This window comes from Triturus cristatus, chromosome 12 (genome assembly GCF_964204655.1).
Source record: "Triturus cristatus chromosome 12, aTriCri1.1, whole genome shotgun sequence".
Lineage (NCBI taxonomy): Eukaryota > Metazoa > Chordata > Amphibia > Caudata > Salamandridae > Triturus > Triturus cristatus.
The window spans coordinates 193,908,639-193,929,637 of NC_140595.1; the positions used below are offsets into that span (position 1 = coordinate 193,908,639).

Genomic DNA, 20,999 nt, shown 5'->3' on the forward strand with positions numbered 1-20,999 from the left:
AGTCAGCATAAAAGGTACAAAAGGCGCCTTGGCATACTGCTGGGGGACACCCAAGTTAAAGGCATGCGGACCCATGGGCCCGAAGGTGCACCGTAAGGGTGGGATACCCTGGCCAACATACCAAACATCGCATTTGAGAAATGTGAGGGATCCGCTCCTGGTCCTGGAAAAGGAGGGTAAGGATCCGGGCCGCCTTGGTCTTGTTCCATCCGAGGCCGAACTGGAGGCTGAGGCTGCGGAGCCGGTGGGACTGGCGCCCGCACAGGCGAAGCCACATATACAGGAGAAGACTCCCTAGGCGTTGGAGAACCTTTGGGCCCCGGAGACCCTCTGGGCGCCAGAGACCACGTGGACATCGTAGAGCCTCTCGGCGCCGGCAAACCCCACGGAGTCAGTGAGTGGATTGGAGTCGCCTGCGGAGAAAGCGAAGGTGATGGAGAAACAAAATCCTTTCCACGGCGTCGCTGAACAGGAGAAGCCGACCTCGAAGCCTTGTCCATCGAAGAGCGACGTCGAGAACTGTGTCTCCTCTTCGACTTCTTATGCTTCTTAGACTTAGAAGTATGCGAGGTCGACATCACGAACACCCTTCGACGTCGTAGTCTGAAGAAAGACACCAAAGACAGTCGTCGTGAGGGTCTGTAATCGACATATGGCCCACACACTCCCTGCAGGGCTTGAAACCTGACTTCTTCGAAGTAGCCATTTCAACAGAAACACGAAGAAAACATGAAGAAACAAAGTAATCTCGATGAAAATGTTGAATGCCAGAAAAAACCGTTACGCGTCGATGGCACGGAAAAAAGTGAACAGACCTGAGCACGCCGACGAGGTCATCTTATGGCTCCGATGACGTCATACTGAGTCGCGAGCGGAGCCATGCTATTATGACGTCCTCGCCAATGTGGGAGAGCTAGGAAAAGAATTTCCACGGATTGCTGGCGCAGGGGTAATTCAAAAGGTGCTGCTTTAGAATGTGCTTTGTTGTAATGGAACGCATGGTAGTGACTGCCATTAAATGAAGATGCACCTTGTCACCGAAACCCAATAACATATTATTTATCCTCCCATAATTGTTAATTTAATTTCATTAACAGTTGAATCTGTAACCCCCATCTATGCTTGATTTTTGATATTTCTTATGTATTGCGATTAGACATTTTGTTGGCTTCTGTATTTATATAATTTAATATATTGCTCTGTTTAATACGTGTAGTTTATTTCTACAAACGTTCTAGTACTGTCTTGCCAATAAGTGTCTGCCAAAGCAATGTTTTGAATTGGCTTAGGCTAGAAATATGTTTTTGAATGACTTAGAAGCTGGAGCCACCACCTGTAGAGGGAGAAGACTAAGAACTGTTTGACGTTGACACATGTTTTTTCTAAGGTGTGCTATCTTATAAATCTGCATAGCTCGTAGCACCTCGCTTTGGGATCTGTGACTCAGAGTTGAGGACCAATGCACAGTCTTTGATTTTTTAATGTAATTTATACCAAGTTAAGTTGATGATAATTTCAATAGCATGTTGTTAAAGTGTCATAGTGGTTCGCAAACAGTTACTAAAATGCACAAGTAGTACGTTGGATAAGGAGATTTATGGCACTCTTGGGAAATTAAATCTTGATACCCCAAATTAATACAATAAATCCTTAAACATTTCAGTATGATGAGCGATTTTGCCATGGAGTTCTGTTTTGAGTGTTAATTTCGTCAGTTGAACGCCCAACTCTCACAACAACAGTGTTTTCTTTAACCTTTTTATGTTATAGACTGTTTAAACATTGATATAAAAAGAATAATTCTGACTTTCCCTCGAACTCTATTTTATATATAGATATATTTTTTTTTTAACAGGGGAAGATATTTATGTTCGTCTGTATGGAGCTGCCTCTGATATCAATGTGCGGTTAGACAAGAATTCCCTAATGGTAGAGAAAACGTACCTCTCCATGGCCAATCAGAGGACAGTAACCATTAGCAACCGAAGTGATATCATTGCTCATTTTCAGTGGAAGACTTGGGCTACTCAGGAGGAAGAAGACCAGCACAAATTAAGGTCTGTTGGGGATTGGAGCTAAGAGAATTGTAAATATTTACTCTTGCAAGTTGCCTACGGATTAAGAACTTTATTCAGTGTCCGGAAAAGACCACAGAACTCTCGCAGCTTAGAATTTTGCTGAGCTAAAACATTATCATTAGTTTTACATTAAAAACATAGTAGAACAGTACCAGGTGCCACATTGGTATAGCTGGTACAGATGTAGGCCCTTCAACAGAAATGTAAGACCCTCTGAAGGACTGTAAGCCTGTATAGATGCAAAAAAACTAGTAAAGGTTCTGCAGTTTGTAAACTCACAGTATACAGTTTGTGCCCTGTAAGGCCTTTTCTCTGGGTTCTCCGACAAGTCAGTGGTTAGTTGGCAATCCTTTATGTTTAATATTGTTTGCCACCGGTATCCCTATGCCAGAATACTAGTGCACTCCAATTGGATAATCAGGTTACTTTCTTTGGCCACTTGTCTGTCTTCTAGATAGACTTGATAAGCACTCACAGCTTAATTTAGAAGGTGGTAGCGATTAGAAACGCAGATACTGTTTACCAAAGTATATAAAAATACATCTTCAATGTTGAGTCAGTGCTAGAACTTAAAGAAGAATGGGCCACTACCTGCCTTTATAAAATGAAACGAAAACGTTTCATTTTTCTTTTTTAAATGCATCTTGTTTTCCTTTAAGGAAAACGGTCTGCATTTTAAAAAAAACCTGCTTTATTTAAAAGCAGTCCCAGACATGGAGGTCTGCTGAGCCCAGCAGGCCACCATACCTGGGAGGGCCAGCCATTCCCAATGGAGTCGCAAATAGCGAGTGCCTCATTAATATTCATGAGGCATGCAATATGCGACCTCTTTGGGAATCGCAAACAGTGTCTGAGACACTGTTGTACATTGTGATTTGTAACTCGCAAATTGCGACTCGCAATTTGTCTCAATTTGCGAGTCGCAAATCACAACGGTTGTGCAACTGGCCCAATATATCTTATATTTACAGGTGAAAAAATAGAGTAGTTAAAGGTAGAATCTAGTAACAAAACTAGACAGTGCTAACTTTTTTTATTTTTTGGTAGAGTTTTATATAGCGCGAACTTGACCCGAATCCAATCAGGTATCGGAGCGCTTTACATAGCACCAGTTACGTTACATGAGGACACACATTCATTTTTTGTTAGGCACGGGGAGATTAAGTGATTTGCCCAGAATCACAGGATGTTCAGCGTCATTACCGAGACTCGAACCCAGTTCCCCCGGTCCGAGGTCGAGCGCCCTAGCCCTTAGGCCAACTCCTCTCCCCTAACTCTTTCTGCGCCTGAATTATAATCCCAGATTATGCAAGCACTATTTAGCCCGAGATAAAACCTGAACCATTTTTAGAGTGCCTAGGCAGTAGACACTAGAGTTTCCATACTTTTGACCCCATGACCTACTGGAAAGTGTTCAGGATATCTCAGGGATCTTAAGAACACACTGAGATTCATCAGCTGTCTTTCCCTGCAAAAGATCAGGATTTAATTAAAAGGTGTGCTGGACCTGGACCAAATTCGTTAACTAATCAAACCTTGGGTACCACGCTGGACAACTCAGTGGACTTATGCCACAGCTGTTAAGTTTCCAGCACCCAACAACAATGTCCAAAAAGCACATATTCCAAACAACCCGCCCCACCCACCCCCCAATCAAGTCTTGGATGCAGCTCTAACATTCTGTTTTAAACTCATTGGTGGCTGGGCCGCCCAGTCCCTAGTGTCCTGTTAGGACACACTTCAGGGCAGTGGAATTCAGAACTTAATGCAGGACTCAACTGGTTTCTGTCCTACTTGGTGGGAAAAATGCAATAGTGGACCAACTTCAACCCTGAATCCCTTCGTACCTTCTCCTGCAAGGACTTGCATCTAGTATCTACCAGTTGCGGTCGAATCTTTCCTGAAGAGGGAGTAACCATAGTACCGGCAATATGTACTGAGAGCAATGGCTTCACCAGTTCCCACTTAGAACTGGAGGATGGTTGCTCCTTTTAATCACTGGAATCTTACTGGAGTAGGAAGATAGTTCAAAATGTTTCATTTGGAGCAAGCAGGGTTTGACCACTGTTAATTTATTCCTTATGTTGAACAGAGCTCTGCCTGTGTTCAACAAAAGATAGGAATAAAAATGGATACGGTAATTAATTTGGTAACATGCATAACCTTTGGAATGAATTAAAGGCAAAGATACAAACAACGGCTACTTGTAAGGGTGAGGCATATTGTGGACGATTGAGCTGCATCGCATGTTCCTCTCATGGTCCTGTAGATTCCCAAAAGTAGACAAACTCCAGTTGGGCAATTTATAATCACATAATTGTTTGTCATTGCTGGGCACATAACAAGCCTTGGTGTGAGAGAGACTAAGTTGTTTTAGACCACAGGCAGCCAGATAAGACTGATCAAAACAATTTGTGATCACCCAAAGGGTTTAGATGCTATACATTTTACAGTCTGATACTAAGACTTAGATGCTTTCTAGAAGTGTACCAAGATTATAGTAACCAAGGACTCTCATTACATCTGCATGCAGTGTATTAGTACTAGTCATACTGTTCATTCCCCTATGTCCTGGGCTTGAATAGCTCAGAGTTCTTTGAAGGCAGGACTGACAATTGGTTGCTGTGAATGTGAACCCCACATTTTGATAGCACGATACCCACTACTAAAATGTAGCCATTCCCTGCCATAGGGCTAATCTCAAGTGAGTACTGTAGTAGAGGTTGAGTCTTGCAGCAAACGGTGCCCGACTAGTGTCAGTGCTATTTTATATTATTTATGATGAATGTGTTTTTGATTAATTACTTGATGGTTAAAATTGCATCTCCCATATACATCACATTGGTGGCAGAGTACATGGAAAAATAAACATGACGATAACTTCCAACCATCAAGAAAACAAATCCCCGGCAAGCAAGTTTTACTCATTGGCAAAACCATTTTTCACTGTCTCGTTTATTGGAGAAAACGTTATTGCGGTAGACCCTCGCACCTTGGGAAATGGCAGCTTAGCCAATGGCCCTTTATTTGCCCTTTATGAGGCATCCTGGGGCCTGTACCACTTTGGGCTGATGGCTGTGGTAAAAAGAAACCATGCAGCATGCCGGAAGCCATTTTGATATTCAGGAAGTCTGGAGGATCTACACCAACGGTGTTTGAGGTGCTACCCCCCAGGGTCCAGTAGAAACCAAGATAATGGCAAGTGAAGACAAGTGGCACCTGAAGTCCTGGCCACATGTGTCAGAAGGATCACAGAGGGGGCACTGGCACAGATGCTATGCTGCTAAGAAAAGAAGTACCTGGGCTTCCTCTTAAATGATAGTGGGTTTGTGTAAGCAGCGCAGATATGATCTTCGCGAACTCTGGTACCTGAACTAGGATCACACAGGTAGGTACCACCTTTGAAATTGCAGCTCTGACTAGTGAACCCCTAGTGAGGTCCTCACTCCATTTCCTCATTAGAGCGGAAGCACATTTTATAGCAGCTGCTGGAGAGTGGTGATATTGAAACATGGCAGGGATACAGGACGCCTTCCTCCAACACCTGCCTGGAAATAGAAGTGTAGTTGGAAAGAAAACTCTGACCCAGTTTTGAGGGACCTCATAAGAAAACATAGATACATTATGGCTACTGGACATTATCTTTGAAATGTAGAGAAAATGGAAAAAACATCTGATGAGCTCAAAATATTTGTGGTTACTGTTGATGGTAGAGTATAGCAATTAGAGGGTCATTCTGAGGGCATTGAAGAAGCTATTTTGGAACATAAGGAGTTCCAGGGCTTGGTTTTGAATAAAATCTTCACTCTTGAGAATAGAATGGGAGTTTATGACAATTTGAGGAGAATGATGATATGTAAGCTCAGGTTGTTTTTTGGAGAAGTGGATGACTGATTTGAAGCTTCTTTGCAGACCACTTAGCACCTTCAGGTCAGGATGATGCCATTTGGTGAGGGTAGCAAGGAGACTGCCTTTCTTGAGTTTCCAACGTTTCTGTGGCTTCAGAATGTGTGACCATCATGGGGTCCCTATAGGACTTTTATCCATCGTAATATCCATCGTATTCTGTAATGCACAAGGCATTTTTACATTATAGAGTCCTTCTGATCGAGAGCAATTGAGTACTTCTCTTGTTGGACTACAAAGCCCTGATTTCAGAGAGCCCTGTAGTCAATTTGAGGTAAGCTGCTAAATCTGGGTTTCCAAGCCTTCCTTTGGAATCCTGCCCACGTCAAGGAGTGGACTGGACATTTGCTGTCCTGGAATCTTTGAGGGAAAGTAAGAATTTTACAAAAATTGTATAACTAGGTTGAAATGTAATTCAGAGTCAGTGCAATCCCAGTGACAGGCGACCTGAGGCAGTGGCTGCAGAGTAGTATTAGGAACCATTACCAGCATTTTGAAAGAGAGAGAGCGAGAGAGATCAAAAGCAGTGAGACCAGGGCATAGTTGCCAGACGCTCATGTCATGTGTGGCATCTTCAGACAACTCTGTTTATTTAGCACACTGCATTCCTGGACTCGTACCTTATCTTTTGACATTGCTGCAAGAGTGGATTTATGAATAGCAGCTTGCAGAGTGCAGTTGGATAAAAAGATAGACCCTAACTGAGGATCTCACACACAGCATGGAGCTATTTGTAGCTACATGGACATTTTTAAATCCATAGCTACGAGAGCTTCAGTGTAGCTATATAACAACAATACAAATGCTTTGTTGTCCAACTCACCTAGCAAGAAATAACAGAAAATGACACTTCTACCTACTACTCACCTTCCACCTCTTGCTTTCAGATCATGCGCTGATGGCAAATCAATATTCTTGGTTCTTTCCTGGACAGACGCCAGGGTTGTCGGTGTGCTGTTCTCCTGGACCCTCAAGAAATTCAGCTGTGCTTCTTGCTGAGAGGACTCCATGTCCTCTGTCAGGCTACTTCTTGATATGAATTGCATTCACATAAGAAGAGCCAAATCCTGCTACATTAATAGTAGATAAATAATGCACACATCTTTCTCAACCCCAGAATATCTAGTGCTGTGGCACTAACACTGTGAGCCCGTAGACCTCAGATCAGTGGGTCATGGAGGGCCTGAAGGCTTGTTGCCAAGTAACACCTTGGCAGAGCTTATCAAATGGCATTAGTTTCCACTTTTTAAGTTGCAACTGTGCACTGTGTAAAACAGGCTGTGCCTCAGGCAGCTGGTGTGTTTGAACCACCACTGTGGAAAATTAAAACGATAATTTTTGAACAGCAGCTCTGCCTTTTGGACCATTTGAGCAGGGGTCGCAAGGGCAGTGGCAATTCACTGGGCTCATGTCTGGGATTGCAGTTGCGACCCCCTGGCATCCCTTAAATGATGTTCATGCAGAAAAATGAACGTGATGGGGAGAATTGAGAGGGGGGTGTTGAGGGTAAGAAACCAGGTAATGGTTATGACTGGGGAAAAGCAGAAATTGCTTTGGGCGAACACACAACCTGTACATCTTCTGTACAATGTACATTATTGCATAGCGCTGTGACCTAGCCATGTGTCACAAATAACTTCAAAATAAACTGAGTATTGAAGTGCATATCTAGGATCCACATCAAATAGTGTCCTCCTACAGGGGAACCACAGCTACTCAGTCTGATGAGTCACCTTCGTCATCAGGAAGGCTTCAGTGACTGGTTTAAAAAAAAAAGCTTCTTACCTTTGTTCTAAGTACTTTTCCAGGGAAATCAAAGTAATAAGAACTGAAATGTCCAGGCCAGGAGTGGAATCCCGGAGCACTTGGCAAAATATATATCTGCATATGCACACACTCTAAGCACATGTATATTAATAACAGTTGACTTTCTAGCCTAAAGAAGGCTATACATCGCCTTATTTACTTTATGTAGTCCTTTTAAAACATTTCATAAATTATAGGAAAATAGTGACTAAATGTACAGTGACTGTAATTATCACTCACAAACTCCTTTTGAAAATGGAAAACTAGAATGCAGAGCAGTGCTAGCACATAGGCTTCAAAGGCAAACCAGAAAAAAGTGGTACTATTGTTTTAAGGGCCTCACCCTTTCTCCACTGTCCCAACATGTTCTAGAAGTGACAGCTCAGCTCATTTTTCCTGCTTCTGGCAACTGGATACTGAGCTTGGCCTTTTAGTTGTTGTTGCTTTTTCTATATAAAAATCGTTTTAAACCTGGTTTGTATCCACCTCACTCGATATTCCTTTGGACTAGAGAGGTGTATCCACCTGTTTTCTGGCTGGATCTTGTATTGCCTTTTAATGCCTTCACTTTTTGTGAAGTGGCCTGCTTGTGTCAAGAAAAAAGCCCACTCCAATCCCATGATCTCTCTTTTGTATACCTTCCTGAGGGTCACTATTCTGTACATGTACCTCAGCCCCCTCCTTTTGCACAAGGGACTACCCAAGAGGTAGGTCCAAAGAACATAGAAGAAAAGTGTCACGATTCCGGGTTCTCCTCAGGATCTGTGCGATGCTCAAAGGGGTCCACCTCCTGACATCCCCAAACTCTGACTAAAGAATCTCCAGAGTGTTGAGGCGATCAAGTGAGGGAAAGGGTAGGGTAGGTGCAGCGTGGGATAGGGAAACCTGAAATAGAAAGAACATGCAATTAACATCCTATGACATGCTAACTACTCTCATATATTCTCACTAGTCCTTTTCCCATACCTGCCAAGGTATTCCCTGACGAGGGTTCCTCTATCATGTGAGATTCGTCTCTCACTGAAAGCTGCACAACCATCTACACAAAAATAAAACACAGAAGGTTAAAGTCTTATCGCCTGTCCATTCATTCCCCAGTTATCAAATCACCTCCTCTCGTCCTCGTACGTACCCATCACCACACCTCTTTGAAATTATAGAAGGAAACGAGAAGATTTTCTCCCAACGGCGGATGGGGGACTCTTTTCTCTTCGGGTGGAGTACATAAAGCCTCACGGTAATAATTGTCACGAACACTTATGTTCAGGGCTCCCACCTATTCAGATGCTGCTCCCCCATTTGAATGTACACGATTCCTATGGTATCCAGTAGTTCCAAATTATAGCACTACTGACGAAATTGTCTCGTGAATGTTAAGTCTCGGCCGGCTCCACCCAATGGCTGCCAAGTTGGCCTTACGTGTCAAAACAACAAAGTAAAGTTACCGAAATCAAAACCCAGGCCGCCGTTCAGACCACCACGGCTTACCTGTCCTGGCTCGTAAGTGTCACGGACATAGTCTTTCTGGCACAGATACCTCTCTGGTCCGCCTCCAGTGTGGCGTTCGCCAAAGTCTTCTCCAGTGTGGTTGTGGTGTCGTGTCGCACCGTCTCATTCACCCCGCATTCGCGGGCAAGGTCCTCCTAAGCCGGAAGAGGTCCGCTCCTCCGGAAAACTTCCCAGAAAAGGGTCTCTATTCCAGAGAACCAACAGCGATATTAATGGAACGTGCAAATCGTCGCGAGGCACACCTTGGAATCGTAGTTGAGGTGCCGAGCAGCCGCGTGGTTTCCCTGAACTGCTCCCGACTCCAGAATCACGTCCAACGCCCTTAGCGTTGTGCGTGACTATAACGAGGGTGGTCCCTCCCCTTGCCCGGGCTTCCTGGGACTCGTAGTTCCGCCGGGCTTCATGTACGAAACTACGTAGGCGTACTGGACGTTCAAACCCTGACAAAAAGATTACTTTTCTGTTCGAAGTCAAGGCTCTAAAAGTCAAGAACAACTACAGTGCCAACATGCTCTGTTGAGACGGTACATTCATGACTTCGAAGTCAACTTCAAGAAGGCATAATTAGTCTGAGTCAAGACCACCTCCCTCAACATCAATGCAGCCTCCATCAACATCAACACCAAGAAGACCCTCTCCATCAACGTCAAGACCACCTACAAGACAATCTTCTGCTTCACGAAGGCCTTCAGTGAATTGTCTTGATTTCCTTAAAGGAGAAAAGTGCCATGTTCATCAGACTGTGAGTACTCCACGGTGTTCTTAGCAAATGGAGAAATAATTCCTGTCGTCAGTCTGTCAATCCTATACAATGAAAGTCTGTTTCCACATTTTCTTCGGCACCATGTAATACTTCTCTACCTTTAAAATCGCCAAAGCGACCAAAGTCTCCAGTGGTCCCTCAGGTGCAACCTAAGAATGCTCTTAATGAGACTCCACTAAAAAGATGATTGAACACTACATCTAGTTCTCCAGGAAGATCTCACAGGATGCCTGAATGAAAGGTTACGTTCCATCAAGACCTCTAGAAAATGTGGCTGCTCTCCTTCAGATTCATTTTACGCTTCGGACCATTCTCCTCCATCAGGGAGTACTCACCAACTTTATCAGGCTCTCCGCCATTAAGAATATTGCTGGTTGATTACATCAATACCTTCAATGAGGTATTAGTAAGGGGAGCAGCTAAACTCGACATTCCTATCCCAAGTTCTACCACCACTATGTTGGTAATCTTTGAGACTCTTTATCTTACAGTATTACTAGCTACCCCATTGCCCATGGTTCTGGGTTGGTACCTGCGGTGCTGTCATTCGTCTCACCAGCATTTGCAAGATATGATCCTACAGGGCTGCTGTAAAACTAGGGCGCCATATTATGACTCTCTCTTCCATTAGTTTCATCCATTCCTAAACTCTGTCATTGTGTCTGCGCCGAAAAATCTCATGCCGCTGCACCTTCCTCCGCTGTTCCTCAATAAAAGGAGAGCAAACTGATAGAAAAAAAAATGTGTGGCACAATAGCCATGAGTATGAAAACAAATGCTACAGCCATGCTTGTCTGCCATGTTTGATCTCTCTAGGACTCCTTTCAGTGGTTTACAGACAAGTTGCCAAGGGAGGACAGGCCGTATTTTCAAGAAATTCTTCAGGAAGGAATGCTAGCGTCCAACCAAATTATAACAGCTGCAACAGATTCCTCAGACCTACTGCTTGTGGGTATTGCCACATAATTTGTCTTGGACACCATGCCTGTTTAAGGCTTACGGGATTAAAACTAAAAGCCCAACAGAGGATTCTTAACAGTTAATTTTCAGGCAATCCAATTTTCGACTCTCAATGCAGATGATGAGATAGCATCAATGAAGTCAGAAATAAACACTTTAAATGCAGTAGGTATTAAGCAGAGGAAGCAGTTGAAGAAATGCTGCAAGCCTTGTTATAGAAGTCCTCTTTCAAAATGGTAACAACAACAACAAAGGCAGCCTTTCCATCAAAGAAGTCTTTCAGAAGCCGTAGGAGACCGACATTCATCGGCAGCCGCAGCATGTGCAGGTAGCTGCGGTGGGGCCGGGGGTGGGGGTTTTGAGTGAAGATGATGAGGGAAAATTAATTATTTATTTAATTTTCCCTTATCATCGTCCATCCAAACCCCCCACCCCACCCCACCTGGCCCAACCGCTCTTACCTGCACAGGCCGCGGCTGTTCATTGGCCGTCGCAGTGAAGCCTTGACAAAAATTAGGAAACCTTTCTTCCATATCCTCTCCATTAGTCCCACCGGTGAGGGGAAGTGTCTCGAACCATCTACCAGAGTGGCATAATATGACAAGAGACTAATAGGTCTTCAATATTATTTAGGGTGAATATTCGCTCAAGTCCAAGTCTCCTCCACCTACTGTACCACCAAAGAGATCTTTCCAACACAATTAAGATTTGCTATGAAAGTAAGTGAACACCTTACTTCAAAAGAATGTGGTGTCTTCCTACTAAAAAGGAACAGTGATTTTTTTCCTGATCTTTTCTAAATTTGAGAAACTTTCTGTTTCTTTTTGATCTAAATGTAGAACTATGCATCTTCTAGATGAATTGAACAGTCCCTTCTTGCAAGGTAGATCTGGTGCAATAACAACATTTTGAACTTTTGTTTTTTTTATACATTGGTTTATCTTAGATTGAAAACAGGTCTAATTTCTCGCTACAGTCCTTTCTTCTGTATCCGAATACCAGTTGAAATTCCTACCATTCAGGCTTAAGTCCGCTCCTCGTAGTTTTTCACTTTTTCGAATTACATGGCAGCAGTAGTAGCTGCTTATCTCCAACAGTTAAAGATTTTCATCTATACCTGGATGACTGGTTACAAAAAGCAGCATCTCTGAACCTAGTAATGAGACATTTCAAACAAGCAATGGGCATCTTACAAATCCTGGAATTAAGACTCAGCCTTCCAAAGTCAACAATTACTCCAATGCCAAAGATTAGACACCATTGTCGCAAAAGTGCATCCTTAAGAGGAGTGACTCTAATTATCCAACAGAAATGTCTGTCTGAAGCAAATGCTTCAACTGCTCAACTGATTTCTTAATTACTAATGTCCATGACACAACGCATCTTTGTAACTCCGAATGCCTGACTCCATATGAGAGCATTACAGCATTGCTAAAAGACCAATGGAACCAGAAATCAGGAACCTGAGAGAACCAGTTAGTTTTATCTCCGAAAGCACTCTAATCATGCCTTTGAATGGTTCAAGAAACCATCCTCCTGAAGGGAGTATATTTTTATCAGAACACTCTATCACAGACAACAGTAGTATCACTACTAGATTGGGGTTCTCGCATGGTTGTCTACCAATACAGGGAGCGTGGTTAGAGAGGGAAACATCCTTCCAGATTAACCTGTTGGAGTTTAAAGCTGTCCATTTAGTTCTAAAATCATTCTTTCCATCATTGAGGATGAATACGTTTGTTGTACAGACAGGCAGTATAACTGCATTGTATTATCAGAACAAGCAGGGGTTAGCCCACTCAAGATCATTGCCCCTGAAAGCCAAACCAGTTGGAAATGGCTAGTGGTTTGGCTATTAGAACAGTCCACCTACCCTGGATTCAAAAGAGACAATCGGATACCCTGTGTTGACAAATGAAGAAAATCATTACTGTATCCTCAACAAAGTAGTGTTGGGAGGCACCTCCAAAGAATGGGGATATCCACAAGTAGATATATTCCAAGAAGCAAACAACAATAAATGTCCAAACTTTGTCTTGAGAATGCCCTTTTAATTAACTGGTCAGGAAAATTTCTATACACTTTTCTTCCCATCCCAGTGGTTGGAACAGTTCTCATTAAGCTGCAAGCAGAAAGATTCTTGTAGCCCTGGTATGGCCACAGCAGTGGTGGTTCACAGACAACCTTCATCTATCGGAGACTCGCTACAGATCTGTACAGGCTGAATCTTCTCTACAATTTTGAGGGCCGGATCCTGTATCCCAATCTGTCATCATTGAACTCTGCGATTTGGCTCCTGGCTGGAAGAGAAGGAAAAGTTTCTTACTTGTAAACTTAGTTCTCTTCATCAAAGTCATAACCAAACCTCCCTCCTCACTGGAAATGAGCCTAAAACAAAGGTTCTCATCTTTGCTTGGAATCTTCTCTCTGTATAAACATACTGAGCTAAATGTCGCCTCTGAGGCATGATGGAACACTGGCGAGAGGGTAAGGCCCTTAAAGGCACAATGGCATTTTTTATGCTCTTCTTATGCAGACTGCCTGGTAGCATTGCCCTGCATTCCCTGTATTTCTCATATTTAAAAGAGACTTGTGAGTGATCTAGTCAGTTTCAATTTTGTGACAATTTTCCTTTAATTGGAGATATTTAAAGAGAAAAATAAATAAACTTTGGGCATTTATAGTGTTCTTTACCTTGCAAAGTCAATTGTTTTTATGTATATGCACTTTGGAGCTACAAAAATATTTTGCCGATGTACAGATATGTATTTTGCAAAGTGCTCTGAGATCCTGCAAATAGGCTGACCATTTTTGTGCTTATGACTTTGAGTATTTTCCTAGAAGAGAAAAAGGATTACAGGTAAATATTTCTCTCCGTCGCTGAAGCCACATACAGCTCTCCTGACTAAAAGCGACGCTCAGACCAAGTAGCTGTGGTTCCCCATTGTGAGTAGTTAGTGTGGATTTTGGGGTGCGATTTGATTCTCAGTTTAAATCACGATTATTTGTGACATAGGACTGGTCACAGGTTTGGGTCACAGTGCTATGCAACAATGTACATTGTGCACATGATGTACAGGTTTGGTGCTCTCCCACAACAATTCCTACTTTTCCACACTTGTTCCCCGTCCTTATTTCTCACTCGTTCCCCTCAACCCCTTTTCCAGTTCTCCCTTTTTTCTTTACCTCAGTTTTGTTCATGTATGTCATTTAGGGTTTCCATGGATCGTAACTGCAACCCCTAGCATGTGAGCATTGTGACCCCCTGTCACTGCCCTTGCGACCCTTGCTCTCAGATGGTCATAACGGCAGAGCTGTTCAAAAATGATTGTTTTAATTTTCCACAGTGGTGGTTCAAACACACCAGCTGCCCGAGACTGAGCTTGCTGTACACAGTGCACAGTTGTAACTTAAAAAGTAGAAACTGATGCCTATTGTTAAGCACTGCCAAGGTGTTACCTGGCAATAAGCCTACAGAGCCTCCATGACTTCCTTATCTGAGGTCTGCTAGCTCACAGTTTTTGTGCTACAGCACTAGACATTCTGGGGTTGGGACTGATGTGTGCATTATTTATCTCCTATTACTGTCGCAGGATTTGGCTACTCTTACATAAATGCATTACATAACAAGAAGTCACCAAGTACAGGACATCTAGTCTTCTCAGCCAGAAGCACAGCTGAATTTCTTGAGGGTCTGGTAGAACAGCAGACAGGGAACCATGACCTCCGTCCAGGAAAGCGCTGAGAATATCTATTTGCCATCAGTGCATGACCTGAAAGCAGCAGGTGAAAGGCGAGTAGTAGGTAAAAGTGAAATTTTCTGTTATTCTGGGTTGGGAGAGTTGGACAGTAAACCCTTTGCATTGTTATTGTAGCTATACTAAATCTTCTCATCTCTATGCATTTAAAAATGTCTGTGTAGCTGCCAAGTAGTCCCATGGTATGTGTGTCATTTTCAGTCGGGTGACGGGCACTATGAGGAGGACCCGCGGTGAGGCCTGGTCTCTCCGTTGTGGAACTTGTGCAGGTAAGGAGCCTTTGGCTGGCAAGTCCCCCTGCGGGGTGCTGCAGGAATCACTGGGAGGCGGCTTGCGAGGTGTAGTCGGCCTGGGAGGCTGTGGGACTGCAGCCGGGCCTGCGGAGCCCATTACTGGCCTGGCCCTACCGGGCCACTTCGATTACCCCAGACCCGTGAGAGTGCTGCCGGGGTCCGCTGAGGGGCAGCGAGGACCCGGCATAATGCGGCGGCACTGCAGAAAGGAGGGCGCTGTGGACGCAGGTGCTAGGGAGGCCTTGCATTGTCGACGGACCCTGCCGCAGACTTGAGGAGGCGGCGCCGGCTGGGGCAGATGACGCCTCACGTCCTGGGATCTCCTGGATGCCTGGGGAGTGCACCGGAGCGGTGGGACCAGGCCCCTGAGGCCACGCTGACTCTAACCCTGACGGATTTCGGGAGTTTTGTCCAGCCGCTGTTGGACACGGGGACTGGCCGGCTGGGGAGCCCCGCCGTCTATTGAAAAACGGAGGCCGTGCTTGGCCTCACATACTGGAGAGCTGCTCGGTTGTTTCCCGGGGGCCTTGCTGACGAAGCTGCGCCCCCGGGTCTCTGACAAGGCATACTTGCCCCGCTGGGCATAGGGTTCGCTGCAACCCCTGAGTTTGGGGAGCTGCTCCTGACTGGGCCCGATCGACCCAGGGGTCCTGGGACCTGAAGAGGAACCGCGCCGGCGTCCTAAAAAACAGGCAGAGATGGTGCCGCAGCACAGCATCAGTAGCAGGGGGGAAACTATCTAACCGCAGCCAGGAGGAAGAGCCCCAGGAGGGTCCACAACTGGGGGACAGAGCTGGCAGCCCGGGGACACGCTGGGCAGCGCGCGGGCGCTGATGGTATGCGCTGTGCACTAGGTCTGAAAGCCACGAGACCTGGTCCTTGTGAGGGGGGTGCAGAGGTTACACCCCCTCCCCCAGCAGGCAGCTTCCGAGTGCATCTGCATTCATACCAAACTGAGCCTGGACCGGCGGGGACCGGACGGATCCACCTAGGGGGTGGCAAAAACTGGCTGCACGACCATGCAGTTCGCCATGGGCAAGGCGAACGCGAGGCAGCCAAAGATCTCATTCGACCAGTGAAAAACCCCAAAGGGACCACCCCCGCAGAGGAAGAACAGACTGATGTGAATATGGCTTCTACATCGACCCCTGAGCCAAACATCCGTTAAATGTTTGTGGACCTGAAATACGCTCTATCAGCCATCGGCCTGAAAATCGATTCGATGTCAGACGACTGGACCGGCTCAAAGACACAGTATCGAATCATGATGAGCGTATTACGGATGTTGAACAGCGAACCTCCGCTTTGGAAGATGAAGGTGTGGTGACTCGAGAGAAACTGCTCTGCATGGAGAAGGTGTTGGAGGTCATAAGGAATAAAAATGAAGATCTTGAAGCCAGGTCCCGGCGCAACAACCTGCGCATCCTTGGAATCCCTGGACCCACTGCAATGACCCGAGTGGAGGACTACATTGAGGAAATGTTACGATCCCTCTTTGGTGAGGCCCTATCTGCGATGTGCATTGTGGAGTGTGCCCACAGATCCCTCGGCCCGAGACCCACCCGGTAATCCCGGCCTGCCCAATTATTGTGAGAGTTTTCAATTATAGGGACCACGACATTGTGCTGCGAAAGGCTCGTGACTAACAAGAACACAGGTACCAAGGCAACTTGATCTCCTTCTTCTCGACTTTACCCTGTCTGTCCAAGCTGCCCGCTGAGAATGTGTACCGGTCAAAAGAATGCTACAGCAACATTAAATTAAGTACTCCTTGTTATACCCAGCAAAGCTCTGAGTTTTTCACTCCGGCAAGACATCGATTTCTCAGATTCCAAGCTCCACGCCAAATTCGCACGCAGCCTCAGGTGTACGAGGTCGACAGCTCCGGCAGACAGGGATCAAGTGGCAGAGGACTCCCTCAACAAACCTGATGGAGCGCCTTAGAGCACGATTGACCGGGGAGACTCTAACGCTTGGCTGATCAGGCTCATGCCCTGTACCTTTTGGTATTGGTGACCCGGTGAGCACATGAGACAGCAGGTACTGAACTGGGTCGCCCGACTGACTAACTGTATGGCCCTTGCGGGATCTTTCAGTCCAGGAACCCAACACTCAAATGTTGGGCTAAGCCGAGCCCCCTGGTGCCACCCACTGGGATGAGTCCCAAATTGCATTTTTCTGTTGGCCTTCTTTGGCCTTGTTTGTGTAGGGTAGATGCTCCCCAGCCAAGTTAGGCGGCTGTAGTGGGTGGGTTGTTTGGGTAGCGGGTGAATTACCCGACAATTTTGTCCCTAGTTGGGACCCTAATTGGGACACGGAGCCGTTCAACCCTTTTTATTCCCCTGTCCCTCCCCCGCCGCCGCAGCCTGATCCACGGGCAGTGGAGGACGGGGACGACTGGGAGGGGTCTGAGGACCATCTCGCACGGCATTGCGGGTCGGAACAGGAATGGACAGAAGAATTGGAGGATGCATGTGGCCTTGACCTCTCCGCTGAACCTGGTTTTCTTTCTCCTCCTACTGTGGCTATGGAGGAGGGCTCCACTTACACTATGGTGCTCCGTAGAGAGGCTGAGGCCCTTGACCTTGACCTGCCTACAGTGACCCTCAAAACTAATCTCCTCACTGAAGTACTTCAGCCGGCGGCAAGCTCTATGAAGCCCCTGCTACCTTTCAATGAGGCGTTAACTGACGTATTTATGGGCACCTCGTCTAGACCAGCAACGGGGGTTCCCGTGGATAAAAATGTAGCCAAGGGTCATCGCCTGGCCCCGTGTGACCCTGCTTTTTTGACAACCCACCCAACTCCCAAGAGCCTGGGCATCCAGGCCTCGACTTCCAATAGCGCATTCCCAACCGCCCTGCCAGATAAGGAATCCAAGAAGCTGGAACAGTTCGGCAAGAAACTGTTTTCATCTGCCAGCTCAGGGCTGTGGTTGGTGAACACCGCATGCCTCTTGGGCCGCTACTCCCATGCTGTGCGGGACACGTTTGCGCAGGTGCTGCCTCAGTGTCCGGAGGAGGTTCAGACAGTGCTTTCCCAAGCTGTTGCTGAGGGGAAAGATGCAGCAAAGTTCGCCATCCGGTGTGGACTGGACACACCACGGACTTACTGGGTAGGCTGATTTCCACGACAGTGGCCCTCCGTCGCCACGCCTGGTTGTGGTCCACTGGGTTGTCAGGGGATGTTCAGAGTTCTCTTATGGACATGCCCTTTGATGGTACTCGCCTGTTTGGCGATAAGTCAGGTAGTGCGCTGGAGCGTTTAAAGGACTTCTGGGCTACGGCCAAGTCTTTGGGTCTCTCCACCACGCGCCCAGCCACGTCTGCTTTTCGTTCCTTTCGTGGCCACGTAAGGGGTGCCCCGACACGTTCGTTCAGCCAGAAGCCTGTGCAGAACCAACTTCAGCGTGGCCGCGGACGTGGTTCATGCCACGGCGGGACAGGGGGCCAGCGTGCGGGTCAGTCCACCTTCGCTCCTGCAGCATCCACCTCAAAACCTTCCTAGTCCGAGCTTTGGGGCACACCCCACGCCGGTGGGCGGCAGGATTTACCATCACCTCCCCCACTGGCATTCCATTACCTTGGACAGGTGGGTGTTGCAAATTGTCCGAAGGGGCTACTCCCTCCCCTTTGAGTGTGCCCCTCCAGCCATGCCACCTCAGTTCCACCGCATGTCGGGGGACCATTTTGGGCTTCTCCAGCAGGAAGTCACTGCCCTCTTGGCCAAGGGGGCCATCGAGCGTGTTCCTGGGCCAGAAGTAGGACGTGGTTGTTATTCCCACTACTTTCTGGTCCCCAAGAAGGAGAAAGGGGGTCTGCGCCCCACCTTGGACCTCAGGAACGTCAACCGCTTCCTCAGGAAGGAGAAGTTCAGGATGTTGACTCTGGCTCAGGTCTTGGCTGCCCTCGACCCTGGAGACTGGATGGTAGCGTTGGACTTGCAGGACGCATATTTTCATATCCCCTTCCTACCGGCCCACCGGCGTTACCTGTGGTTCACGGTAGGCCAAGAGCATTTTCAGTTTGCCGTGCTCCCCTTCGGCCTTACCAGTGCCCCTCGGGTGTTCACAAAAGTGATGGTAGTGGTCGCAGCTCATCTGCGCAGATCAGGGGTTCCAGTCTTCCCCTATCTCGACGACTGGTTGTTGAAGGCGGGCTCGCCCCATGCAGTCATCTCCCACTTCCAGACTACGGCCGACCTCCTGCATTTGCTGGGGTTTTCCATCAGCGTGCCGAAGTTGCACCTGAGCCCCTCTCAGAAGCTCCTCTTCATCGGAGCGGTTCTGGATTCGATGCAGTTTTGGGTTTATCCTCCTGAGCAGAGAGTCCGGGATATTCAGGCTATGATTCCGACCTTTCAGCCTCTATCCCGGGTTTTGGTCAGGATGACCCTCCGGCTCCTGGACCTAATGACCTCCTGCATCCTGCTAGTGCAACATGCCAGATGGCATATGCGTGCTCTGCAGTGGGACCTCAAGTTCCAGTGGGCACAGCATCAGGGCAACCTGTCCGATCACGTCCAGATCTCGGCAGGCACTGCACGACAATTGCACTGGTGGCTCACAAATCGCGATTGGGTCAAGGGCAGATCCCTCTCCCTTCCCCAACCGGAGCATACAGTGGTGACGGATGCGTCCCTCCTGGGATGGTGTGGCCACTTGGGAGAGGCGGAGATCAGAGACCTCTGGTCTACGGCGGAGTCCCGGCGCCATATCAACCTTTTGGAGCTTTGGGCGATCCAGCTTGCACTGCAAGTATTCCTTCCCTCTGTCCGGGGAAGTGTAGTGCAGGTGTTCACGGACAACACCACCGCCATGTGATACTGCAACAAACAGGGTGGGGTGGGGTCGTGGACCCTCTTTCAGGAGGCTCTTTGCCTCTGGACATGGCTGGAACATCAAGGCATCACCTTGGTGGTTCAACACCTGGCAGGTTCTCTGAACGCCAGGGCAGACGAACTCAGCCGCCGGTGCATGATGGATCACGAATGGCGTCTGAACTCGGACGTGGCGCAAGGTCTCTTTCTGCAGTGGGGAGAGCCTTTGTTAGATCTATTCGCCACCGAAGAGAACGCGCAATGTCATCAGTTCTGCGCATTGGAATTTTCAAGGCGGTACTCGCTCGGCGACGCTTTTTGTCGTGAGTGGAGCTTCAGTCTGTTATACGCCTTTCCACCTATACCACTTCTGCCCAGAGTGCTGAAGAAGATTTGGCGCGACCGGGCCCAAGTCATCCTTGTGGCTCCGGATTGGGCATGAAGATACTGGTATCCCGAGCTACTCAGCATGGTGATCAATCCCTCGATCAGACTGCCTCTTCGGGGGGATCTTCTGTCGCAGCAGCAGGGGACGGTCCTCCACCCAAACTTATCCAGCTTCCACCTCCATGCGTGGCGATTGAGCGGTGACAGTTGACAGCTTTCGACCTTCCTTCCGAAGTCTGTGATGTCATTCTGGCAGCCAGGCGTCCCTCCACTAAAATGGTATACGCCTGCAGGTGGAACAAATTTGTGGCTTGGTGCACAGCAAAGGCTGTGGACCCCCTTTCTTCCCCTCTTTCCGAGGTCCTTCTGTTCCTTCTCTCTTTGGCCCAGCAGGGCTCTGCTCTGTGCACTAGCAAAGGTTATCTTTCGGCCATCTCCTCCTTTCTACCGCTTCCAGATCATCCGTCTCTTTTTAAGTTCCCAGTTGTTAATCGCTTCCTCAAAGGCATTACACACACGTTTCCTCCCTTGCCTTTCATAATGCCTCAATGGGACTGAAATCTTGTCTTGACATATCTGATGTGCGCTCCCTTTAAGCCCCTTCATAACTGTCCCTTATGTCTTTCCACTCTCAAGACGGCTTTCCTGGTAGCTATCACCTCTGCCAAAAGAGTGAGAGAGCTCCAGGCGCTCTCTTCTAAACATCCTTTTCTTTCGGTTC

At 47.1% G+C, this 20,999-nt stretch overlaps 1 protein-coding gene across 1 annotated transcript in view; it reads left to right on the plus strand.

Annotated features, from left to right (window-relative positions):
- The window catches only part of HYDIN (HYDIN axonemal central pair apparatus protein), a 2,467,744-nt gene that overhangs the window by 424,257 nt on the left and 2,022,488 nt on the right, over positions 1-20,999 (plus strand). The window contains exon 8 of the mRNA XM_085640020.1: positions 1,856-2,057. Coding sequence (XP_085496146.1) covers positions 1,856-2,057 — 202 coding nt within the window. The remainder of the gene's footprint in view (positions 1-1,855; positions 2,058-20,999) is intronic.